Source organism: Populus nigra, chromosome 6, assembly GCF_951802175.1.
Source record: "Populus nigra chromosome 6, ddPopNigr1.1, whole genome shotgun sequence".
Classification (NCBI taxonomy): Eukaryota; Viridiplantae; Streptophyta; class Magnoliopsida; order Malpighiales; family Salicaceae; genus Populus; species Populus nigra.
The window spans coordinates 21,827,683-21,839,284 of record NC_084857.1 but is presented as its reverse complement, the minus strand read 5'-3'; the positions used below and the strand labels follow the sequence as shown (position 1 = coordinate 21,839,284).

Genomic DNA, 11,602 nt, shown 5'->3' with positions numbered 1-11,602 from the left:
CCTCGAGAAATCACAGTCACCGAATCTAACTTCTTTGGAGAAATCACCACTCCATCAAATCCTTGAATTTATGGAACCCAATTGTTCCTTTGTGCTGTCGTCTTGCTAGTCTTCAACCATTTCATTTCAAACTGCAATATATACGAAAATAGTACCGTATGGATAATCCTTCAACTAAGCAAGTTCCCAGGAAAGATTGGAGGGGTCACATTGGTCCCGCTTAAAACCCAATCTCCTAGACAGAACTTCTTACGCCATATTTATCCATTGTACTGTCTTTCCGTATATATAACCATTTGCTAGCTTTGTTGCAGCTTTCCTTTACAAGAGATCTGGAATATCCTGGTTTTATACCTGATTTCTCAACATCTGGCGAGACTACCAGTGCTTAGATTCGTCAAGATTGGTCTTCATCAATTTCCACTCTTCACCTCAAATCGTCCATATGATCGGGTGTCCAGAGTGTCCCAATTTCGCCTTCATTCGGCAAATAAAAAATCTCCCCAATTAGCAATTCAACACATGTAATTGGGTAAACATGTGCACCCATTTGCTAGCTTTGTTGCAGCTTTCCTTTACAAGAGATCTGGAATATCCTGGTTTTATACCTGATTTCTCAACATCTGGCGAGACTACTAGTGCTTAGATTCGTCAAGGTTGGTCTTCATTGATTTCCACTCTTCACCTCAAATCGTCCACATGATCGGGTGTCCAGAGTGTCCCAATTTCGCCTTCATTCGGCGAATAAAAAATCTCCCCATTTAGCAGTTCAACATAAGTAATTGGGTAAACATGTGCACCTTCTTCTTCATCATCACCATCGACCACCATAATGACCTTCAGATGCCTCCTAATCAGGCAATTTCCTTTTGTTAATTCACCACCACCATTTCTGGTCACAATCTCAATGATCGGACCACACCATTGCATCCGAAATGATCAAATTAGATGGAAACAAGTTTGCAATCATCCAAATCGCATTTCAGACGGCTACGATTTGATCAAAACAATTTTGGCCTGATGAACGGCCCAGATTCAATCTCAAATCCAGATGCATGTAGGATCAGCTATACTAGATCCTATCCCTCAGCTCACGGCTTGGCTCCACTCGTCTCAGCTCGGCTCCTCTCAGCTCGGCTCGTGGCTGATGACGTATCTGGTGGGTCCCACTATGCTGATGTGTCAACTGACTAGTCGCTGACATGGCATGCCAACTGTGCATGCTGACGTCACAATTATGTCATGATGATGTCATCCTTATCTGGGTCAGTCTCGTGGGTCGGATCATCTGGTATTTGGGTCGGGTTTGCCATTCAGGCGAAGAAAAAGCGTGGCTCGCGTGTGCCGCGTTGGTGCGCGTGGGCAGCCTCCTCTCCGGCGCGTGTTGGTGCATGCGGGCATGTCCCACGTCAGAATTTTATGCCATTTTCACTAGTGGCTTCATCTCTTCCTCCTCTACACAGTGGTATGGTCAAAACACCATTTTGACAACTTTCAGTTTTGAGCAAAAATCAAACATCACTTTAAACCATAAGCTCTAATACCAATTGTTGGGGATTCTGCTCCCCCTTGCGGAACGGTGGTGTTCATGATCATTGCTCAAAGGAGGCTAAGCACACTGACATAATATTTAACGTGGTTCGGCTAAATATTATTCATGATCATTGCTCAAAGGAGGCTAAGCACACTGACATAATATTTAACGTGGTTCGACTAATTTCCTACATCCACGGGAGAGATCAATATTATTAGATATAGAGAAAGAATACAACATACGGAGGAGGATCACATCCACTCATCTCCCATCTCTCATTGCTACATAGGGCAGCAGCTGCATACAGCAGCAGGGCTGCTGGTTGCAACCCTTGTCTTTCTTTCTCTCTTCTTCTCTCTTTTGTAGCTCTACTACTAGACTTTCTCTCTCATTTTGTGCTGCACTCTTGGTGTCTATTTATAGGCTTCAATAATAGCTCCTCTTGCTCCTTTGTCAACAATGGTGGCTGCCAAACTTACCAAACTTTGACATTAGATAATGGTTGTTGGCTGCCACCAACAACCTACCATTATAGCCTCCTTCTTGACTCTTTGACTCTCACATGGCAGCCCTCTTTGACTCTCATATGGCAGCCATCTTCTTTGACAATGGCGGCCATCTTCTTTGACAATGGCAGCTACATAATTGGCAATATTCCAACACGTTCTTCCCTTGGTTTTTTTAGTTCTGTGTGCTGTGTAATTTCATTTCTATCGTTTGGGATTTTTGGTTTCTCTCAATGCTCTCTGTTTGCCTCTATTCTCCTGTGTCTGTTTGCGTCTTCACTAGTCTTCTTCTCTTTTTTCTCCTTATTTTTTTTCGTGGCCTTTCTCTAGCTTTTATAAGGCTAGAGAATGCCATGAGGTTGTAATGGCAGGCGTGCATCATGGAGGCGGGGGATATCAACCATGAGACGTGCTCTCTAGATTGAAGCAACTCCACTGTTCTTTACTGCTAACGCCTTTACTGTCGAAACCGTTGTTGATGAAGAAGGCAATGAACAGTTGTCAACGACATGAAACTGTTTCAAAATTCAAAATGAATATTTCTGATTTGGTCATTAGATTGTTTTGTAGTTTTGTAATCAAGCCCCTGGATATATTGTAATTGCATCCCTTGATTTTAGCGTCATTTACAAGACGATCTTTGGTTTTGGATTCATGCAATTTGACCTTCAATTGATCAATAAACTTTTGATTTCTTCAATTTAGCCCCTGCCTTGGTCAATTTCAGCCCCTCTATTTACGCGTCTTTTCTAGTTTGGTCCTTGGTTTTGGATTTTATCAATCAAGTTCCTAATTGACCATCAAACTTTAATAATTATGCAATTGAGCCCTTGATTTGACCAAATCAACTCTTCAAAATTGTAATTTGACCTTAAAACTTTAATTTCTTCCAATAAAATCCTAAATTAACTTAAAAGTCAATTTTTCTTGCAATCAAACCCTCCATAAATTCAACTAAACCTTTCAATTACAAGATGAACAATTTGCCACATGGTTTAGAACACATGTAAGTCCTATCACAAACTCATAATCTCTTGCGATATAATTCACTATACGTAAATATATATTACATAATATCTGTTTATTGATTATTGTTGTATTTATTATACAAGGTTTATCAAATGGGAGTTAGTGCTACTATTTCGCTGTCTTTACTAAGCCTGGGCCATGCAATATCATAGCGAGTAGAATAGAGTGTTTTTATTCAAATGCTATTGGTATGACACAACTGACAGAGGAATCAGAGTAGATCCTCACTATGGTCTCGTTGAAATCAACTCAAAAGCTAGACACCGCAACGTAAACGACATCTTTGTTTTCGCAAAGCAATGCCAACAAGTTTATTACATATACACCCCTTCCTTTAGAAGGGACCGATCAAGAGTTGATTGGCTATCCATTTTAAAAACAAAACCCAGGGTTCGTGTCGAGGTTGTTCAGGATGAGAACGAAGACACAAGTGTGATAGATGAAGTCTTTCAAGCTAGTGAGTTGGTTGAACCATACCGAGTTGCTCGTTCGATTGACTTAGAAGAAAATTTGAATTTTTGTGTTTTCGATGATAGTCTTATTGATGTTGACACATAGGAGATGAATGTCGTTTTGAGCTCTACTAGTGCAGTACAGAATGTTGATGAAGAAGATGATAACCACATTGAAGAGCATGATGAAGCGGATGATAACAATTCAATTGAGGATGAAGATGAAAATTCTGACTAAACATGTTGTAAAACCTTATTTTTATAACGTAATAATTTGGAACATGAAATATTTATTCTTTTTTAATTGTCAGCTCCTGTTATTGTGCTGTGTATGATCTAAGTGTGCAGGAGGATAGAAGAAAATTCATGTAGAAGCCGCATAAATATTGACTGTTTTACCGACGGAACTCACCGACGGAATAGTTCTGTCGGTATTTCACAAAGAGTTGGAAAAAAATTACAGGCTTGTTCCACAATTACCGACGGCATCACCAACGGAACTATTCCGTCGGTATCTCACAAAGAGTTGGGAAAAAATTACGGGTTTGTGCCATAATTACCGACGGAATCACCGACAGCTATTACCGACGGAAATTACCGATGAAATGGTGACAGAAATCACACGTCCTAAAGCACACGCTGTTAGAGGCGCACTATTACAGACGGAATTGTAGGTCGTCGGTAATTCCCGACGGAATTACCAACGGATAAAAACAAAAGGCGGCAGTTTCGAAAATTTTGGTGCGCATTTCAATTTATTTCCTGTCAGAATTACCGACGGAAATAAATGCCACCAACAACAATTAATGTTTCGTCGATAATTCCGACAGAAATATTGGCATATAACCCCCCCCCTATTTGGTTCATTTTTTCTCTTGGCTCTCATCTCTATTTCTTCTCCTCTGAGTTTTTAGTTTAGGTTTTGGAAGAGATTTGATTGTTTTGGTGGTAGTTTTTCAACATATTAAAAGGTATGTCATGTTTCTCTTTATCTTTGTATTTTTTTTATTTTAATTATCATTATTTTTTTGGTGTTCTTTATTTTGTGTATTTTTATAGATAAAATCTAAAAATCAACACTATTAAGGTAAGCATTTTTTATTCCAAAATTTATTTTGAATTAATGTATTGTTTTTTTAGTTTTGTGTATTGTTTGTTTTGTATTTAGGATGTTTTGTTTAGTGTTATTGAAATATAGAATTAAATTTAATTAGTTTATATTAATTTTAGGATATTATTGTTTTTATTTGAATAATTGTTATTGTTGAATTGGTATAGATATTAGGTTGTATATATGATGTTGATGAAGATTATATGGATTGTGGTTATTGTAAAGATTGCAGGTTTGAAAACTGTGGGTAGTCTTCAATATAGGGGAGGTTCTGCCAAATTTTTATTAATGATTGAATTCCTAATGATATTAGGTTGTATATATGATGTTGATGGAGGTTATATGGATTGTGGTTATTGTAAATATTGCAGATTTGAAAACTGTGGGTAGTCTATAGTATAAAGGAGGTGTTGTTTAATTTTTTTATAAAATAATAAAAGTTAATTTACGTAATAATTCATATACATTTCTGTAGATGCATCGAATGAAATCTACAGCACGTCGTCAGCAGACGGTTGCACATAGTTCTTCTAGCAGCGAGGAGGACATCTCCTTAGGTGCTGATCACGGCGATGCATCTGCGCCACCGTGTGATGCTTCCTCTTCTACCGCAGTTTCACAGCGCAGGAGCGGTGTGCTTTCACAGCGGGGTCAATTCACCCGCAAGTAACAGGCACAATGGAAAGATGACCTCTCAATGTAAGTTTGTTTAAGTTTTATATTTTTTTTAATACTTATAACATAATTTATGAACAAATAATTAATTTTTTTTAATTTAATTTCAGGTTCACAAACATTGAGGCTGCCAGGACAATTACATTGGCCATGAAATCGTCGATGGAGATTCCATTGTTTCAATGGAGTCAGGTCTCCAGACATCCTGAGTGGAGACCTAATATCGATGCCTGGTTTCGGCGATTTCAAGTAGCTGCTAATTTTTAATTTTCAGTTTATTTTTAATAAATAATTTTTGTAATTTTATATCTTTTACTCCTTTTATTTTCAATGAATTATTTATATATACAGAATAAATTTGAGTGGGATAGCGCGGACAACAATGTTGTCAGGAGAGTATGGGAGAATCACGCGGCAACTAAGTAAAATCAAAAATAATATTTATTTTTGATTTATAATTTTATGTTCTAAATTCTAATTAGTTACTATGGATGTAGGTTGCGTGATTTTTGGTACGACACTCAAAAAAAGGCGAAAAGATATGCGAGGGACAACGGTCTTGAAGGCTGGAATGAGGTGGCAGTTTGGCGGTAATTTAAACCGCCATTCATCTCGGGAGATATATGGGCGGCATATATTGAGCACGTGACGTCTGAGCGTTTCTCACGGCGCTCACAATCCGGAGCCGTCAACCGGAACCGGGAAATTCATGGTTTGGTGACCACGCACACTGGCGGCTCCGTCCCGTTCAGCGCACATGCGAAGCGGATGGTAAGAATATTTTAAATGAAATATATCGTTAATTAATTTGTTGTTGCTTATAAATATATTTCACTTGAAATATTTTTTTTCCTTACAGGCTACGTCTCTTGGACGTGAGCCGAGTCCAATGGAGCTATTTGTAGAGACGCACGTGCGGAGTCAAGACCGCCAAAAGGGGGTGCAGCAGTACGTGGACAACCGTGCTCAGCATTTTGTGGTATGTCCGATCAATCAAATTATTTTGTAAGTTATTATTTTCTTGAATTGAATATGATGATTTTTTTTAAAAAAAATTCAGGAGACCTATAATAGCCGGTTGAGAGAGTGATATGGGGACGATCCTTTGACCCAACCAGATTTCGATCCGGATTTGTGGATGGAGGTCAGATCGTCTGGTGGACCCGATAAAAATCGGGTCTACGGGCTCTCCAACATGACGGCTGATAAATTACGGTTGGCCTGTAGTGTCTCAACTGTTGAGAGCTCTCCATCAGTATCGAGCACCCAGTCAGAGGAGTTTTTAGCCTTGAAACAACAATATGAACACCTCTCGACGGATTATGCTCAGCTCCATCAAATGGTCATGGAGATTAGATCAAAGATGGGTAATGATCCATGTGCTGCTTCTTTTTGGCCATACGGTCCCGGCAACAACCAGCCTCCTCCTCCTCCTCCTCCTTCTCCTCCAGCTCCGCCGCTATTTTAATTAGTTTAATTTTAAAAAAAAAAACATTAAATTTGTAATGAATATTTCGATGAATATTATTTAACATTAATTTTACATTTTTAATGTCTAATGAAAATTTATTTGGTTATAAGTTTTTTAATTGTTAATAAATAATTTTTTTAAAAATATTTTAAATTTATACCGAGAGTATTGTAGTATCGTTTACAATATTTACGGTCGTGCCACAATTTCCGATGGAATCACAGACGGAAATCACCGACGGACTTCACCGGCGGAATAGTGCCGTCGGTATTACACAGAGAGTTGGAAAAAAATTACGGGCTTGTGCCACAATTACCGACGGAATCACCGACGGAAATCATCGACGGAACTCCTCGACGGAATAGTGCCGTCGGTATTTCACAGAGAGTTGGAAAAAAATTACGGGGCTGTGCCACAATTACCGACAGAATCAACGACGGAATTACCGTTGAATTTTACAGATGGAATATTCCGTCGGTAACTTGGTGGAGGGATTTTTTTTTTGGCGCGCTTATCTGTCTGTATGTCCGTCGGACATTCCGTCGGTATTTTTGTTTTTTTATTACCGACAGAAATGACGACGGAATTAGAATTACCGATGCTCATGACTCCGATGGATTTTTTTCATCGGAGATACCGTCATAATAATTTTACCGACGGTTTGTGTTCCTTATACCGACGGAATTAATCCGTCGGTAAAACTGTATAATGGTGTAGTGTGATAGCTCATGGATAAGCCCAGTTCAAGTTGTGCCAAAGAAAGGAGGAATGACAGTGGTAAGGGATATAGATAACAAACTGATACCTACTAGAATGATAACTGGATGGAGGATTTTTATGGATTACTGAAAGCTCAACAAGGCAACTCGTGAAGATCACTTCCCCCTACCATTCATTGATCAGATGTTGGACAGGTTAGCCAGGCATGAATACTATTGTTTTCTAGATGGTTATTCAGGATACAATCAAATAGCCATCGCACCTGAGGACTAAGAGAAGATCACTTTCACTTTGAAAGATTTCCTTGCTAGCTTCAGTATCAACCCCTAAGAAGATCCTTCATTAAATTTGGAGAGGTTAAGGACTCGTTCATTTCTCGCAAAAGGAACCGAGTGGGAGAAGGTTTGTGTACATCAAAATATGTCGATTTTAATAAATTTCAGATATTGGTTAAAATTGATTAATTGACCAGTCACACTTGAGAAATATAAAATTAGTGGTGAATCATATTCTTTAGTGAGACGCCATGAAAACTAAGGAAAAGCCAAAGCTAAAAAGCTTCTTATTTATTTTAGTTTTATTTATGCCCAATACATGATAGTAGGCACTCGTACTCCCTCATACAGAATTGCAGTAGATAATATCAATACGCATCTGGTTCGAACATCACAAGAAGAGGGCCGACATTGGGAGCCAAGTGCTTGTCACTGTTGACGCCGACTGGGACGCATGAGCATTCACAGAAGGGTTCGGACATTGGACAAAAAGAAAGCTGATAAAAACTATTATCACCTTCATACTTGGTGATCTTAAACCGATTCAATCTATCAACACCTCCTGTGGTCACAATCAATCCTTCCGATTCAATCATCCACATCGTTGTCACGCCCGCCATCCTACATGAGGGTGCCTTAAAGTTCACATTTAGATAAGAGCCTTCACGGATGACACCATCGTTGGATTTTATAGCAGGTGAAAATGTTATTGGGAGGCTCTCGTTCAAAGTGGAAAGTATAACATCTGAATTGCATATGATCTTGCTAGTCGCGGTGACCGCAAGAGTTGTTGTATTGTCAGTCGAGGGGGCTACGATTAAATAACGAGCACCAGCTTGCACCTCATGACCGAAGACATCGAGCACTGCTGCAGCATCTTTGGCATGAACGGCCTCAGGAAATGAAGTTGCTGCGAAGGCAAAGAGAAGGAAGGAGAACCCTAGAAATTTAGTGATCTCCATATTTTTTGAATATGAGTATTAGTTATCTTGTGTTGAAACAACGCATGGAGAGCATATATTTATATGGAGCGAGCATTTTCATTATTTGTTAGAATTAATTTAAAAATTCCACAAAAATATAAATTACAGTGTTTTACTCGTGCCGACCTTCGACAAAACTACAAATTATAGTCCTTTAGCGAAGAGTTGTCGTGTAGGTTTTGAGCTCTTGCCTCTTGCTTACTTGATTTATCCCACACTAGTGTTTTACTCGTGCTGAGTAGAAATTATAGTCCCATGGCAAGGAGTTGTCGTATAGATTTTGAGCTCTTCTCGCTGGCACCACTTGCTTAAAATGTTATAATTGATCTGATCAATGAACTTAAAAAATTTAAATTTATTAAATAAAATTAAATAAACTATATTCTTTTGAAACGACAATTGTTTTAATCATTAATCGTGTGTAATAATTGGTGAGCTTGAGAACTCGAAAATAAACGAAAGCGTCTATTCTATAAATAACTTCAATTAAAACTACTAATTATTTAAAATGAGATTACATGTCCTAGTATAAAATGAAGATTTTTTTATAAATTGTCAAAAAAAAATATTCCTATTTTCTTGCACTAAAAACTATACAATATTTAAAAATTTATTGTTTTGATAGAAGTTTAGTGAACTTCATTGTTAAGATCAGTATTAGTTATCCCAATATTTTGTCTTCTAGTTCATGTGTTGAAAGAGTGCAAACATTTGGATTATTCGGTCCCAGGGGTGTAGCGTGGTGGTAAAGGGCTTGAGATCGGCACAACAGGTCTCGAGTTTGAGTCAGGACGTGTACCTCTTGTAAGAGCCTGGGATAGCCGGGGTTTTACTCACTCACCTAGGCCCACAAAATACGCTTTCCAGGGGGTGGAGTTTTCTAAAAAAAAAAAAATTGGATTATTCGTTATAATAATTATACGTGCACCTGTTGGTCGACAAAACTACAAATTATAGTCCTGCGGGAAAGAGTTGTCGTTTAGGTTTTGAGCTTTTGGACCACTTTATTTACTCGTGCTTAATAGTTTATAAGCTTCCATCAATTCAAATATTTCCTCATCTCATTTTCGAAGAAAATAATAAATATTTCTCATCTTATTTTAAGATAGGTACTGCTATATATATAGTGAGAAAGGATTTGTATTATTTGTCACCTAATATTAATTCAAACTTGTGCATGCTGACTACAACATAAATAATATTTGTATAGGTTAAAAGTTTCGGGACCACTTTGCTTACTTAGCCATCCCCCAAAACTTGTTTTACTCTTGCTGATTAAATAGTTTTCTACATGTATTGCAGCTGAGAAGATTCACATAATATATGAACTATCCATAAGGATCATAATGAGTAAGTTTTTTTACCAGAAAAATTTGAAGATTCAATTTAAAGAACCCTAATATACTCTTCAATCAAGTTGCACAAGGTTTTCTATTGACATGGATATCTATTGGGAGTCGATATTTAACAAATTATAGCTATTATAGGATATTAGGATATTACATATTATAGTCTTGTATATATTCAGGAAATGTTTATTATTCTTGTGTTGTAATCTCTACATTAACTATTTATTATACATTGTCCTATATGTATAAATAGGAAAGGTTGGCTAACTAATTGGCTAGGTCTCTTGTTATTCTTGACTTGGTATTAAAGCCCTAACATAGTAAAACTCTTTTTTCTTCTTTGTAATGGACTCTAATCTGTAACAATATCAAGCAACAAACGAAGAGTGCGTGTGTGTATGGAGACAACATGAAAATTAAGGAAAAGCCAAAGCTAAAAAGCTTCTTATTTATTTAAGTTTTATTTATGCCCACCACATGATAGTAGGCAGTCAAGATCCTTCATACAGGATTGCAGTAGATAATAGTTTTGGTTCAAACATGATAATAGGCAATCGACTTCCCTCAATATCATTCTGACACCATTTTATTCTCGATTTTTGGTGCTCTCTATTCATCTGGTTCAAACATAACAAGAAGAGGGCCTGCACCAGGAACCAAGTTCTTGTCACCGTTGACGCCAACTGGGATGCATGAGCATTCACAGAAGGGTTCGGACATTGGACAAAAAGAAAGCTGATAAAAACTATTATCACCTTCATACTTGGTGATCTTAAACCGATTCAATCTATCAACACCTCCAGTGGTCACAATGTATCCTTTCAGTGTTGTACTGAATCGGATTTTCCACATGGGTGTCACGCCTCCCATTAAGCACATGGCACTTGGCCCTGCAAAGTTCACATTTAGATGAGTTCCTTCGCGGATGACACTATCGGTGGATTGTATAACTGGTGAAAATGTTATTGGGAGGCTCTCGTTCAATGTGGAAAGTATAACATCTGAATTGCATAAGACCTGGCCATTGATAGTGACTGCAAGAGTTGTTGTATTGTCAGTCGAGGGGGCTACGATTAAATAACGAGCACCAGCTTGCACCTCATGACCGAAGACATCGAGCACTGCTGCAGCATCTTTGGCATGAACGGCCTCAGGAAATGAAGTTCCTATGAAGGCAAAGAGAAGGAACGAGAGCCCAAGAACTTCAGTGATCATCATATTTGTTGAATATGAGTATTCGTTATCTCAATATTGTGTCTTGTTGATCTTGTGTTGAAACAACGCATGGAGAGCATATATTTATATGGAGCAAGCATATGGATTATTTGTTAGAATTAATTTAAAAAATCCACAAAAATATAAATTATAGTGTTTTACTCGTGCTGATTTCCGACAAAACTAGAAATTATAGCCCTCTGGCGACGAGTTGTCGTATAGGTTTTGAGCTCTTGCCTCTTGCTTACTTGATTTATCCCACAAAAGTGTTTTACATCAATG

The 11,602-nt window shown here is 38.0% G+C and overlaps 2 protein-coding genes across 2 annotated transcripts; both read right to left on the bottom strand.

Moving 5' to 3' along the window:
* Nucleotides 1–8,032: 8,032 nt before the first annotated feature.
* On the bottom strand, nt 8,033–8,763 carry LOC133695702 (wound-responsive protein GWIN3-like). Its single transcript, XM_062117629.1, has one exon. It carries the CDS (start codon nt 8,733–8,735, stop codon nt 8,142–8,144), a length of 594 nt encoding a protein of 197 aa, XP_061973613.1. The 5' UTR covers nt 8,736–8,763; the 3' UTR covers nt 8,033–8,141.
* Nucleotides 8,764–10,521: 1,758 nt separating this feature from the next.
* Nucleotides 10,522–11,389, bottom strand: LOC133695689 (wound-responsive protein GWIN3-like). Its single transcript, XM_062117612.1, has one exon. It carries the CDS (start codon nt 11,321–11,323, stop codon nt 10,715–10,717), a length of 609 nt encoding a protein of 202 aa, XP_061973596.1. The 5' UTR covers nt 11,324–11,389; the 3' UTR covers nt 10,522–10,714.
* Nucleotides 11,390–11,602: the final 213 nt, after the last annotated feature.

What these genes read in the sequence shown, in the direction of transcription:
- LOC133695702 (XM_062117629.1), bottom strand. Translation starts at nt 8,735, where the DNA reads ATGGAGATCACTAAATTTCTAGGGTTCTCCTTCCTTCTCTTTGCCTTC.
- LOC133695689 (XM_062117612.1), bottom strand. Translation starts at nt 11,323, where the DNA reads ATGATGATCACTGAAGTTCTTGGGCTCTCGTTCCTTCTCTTTGCCTTC.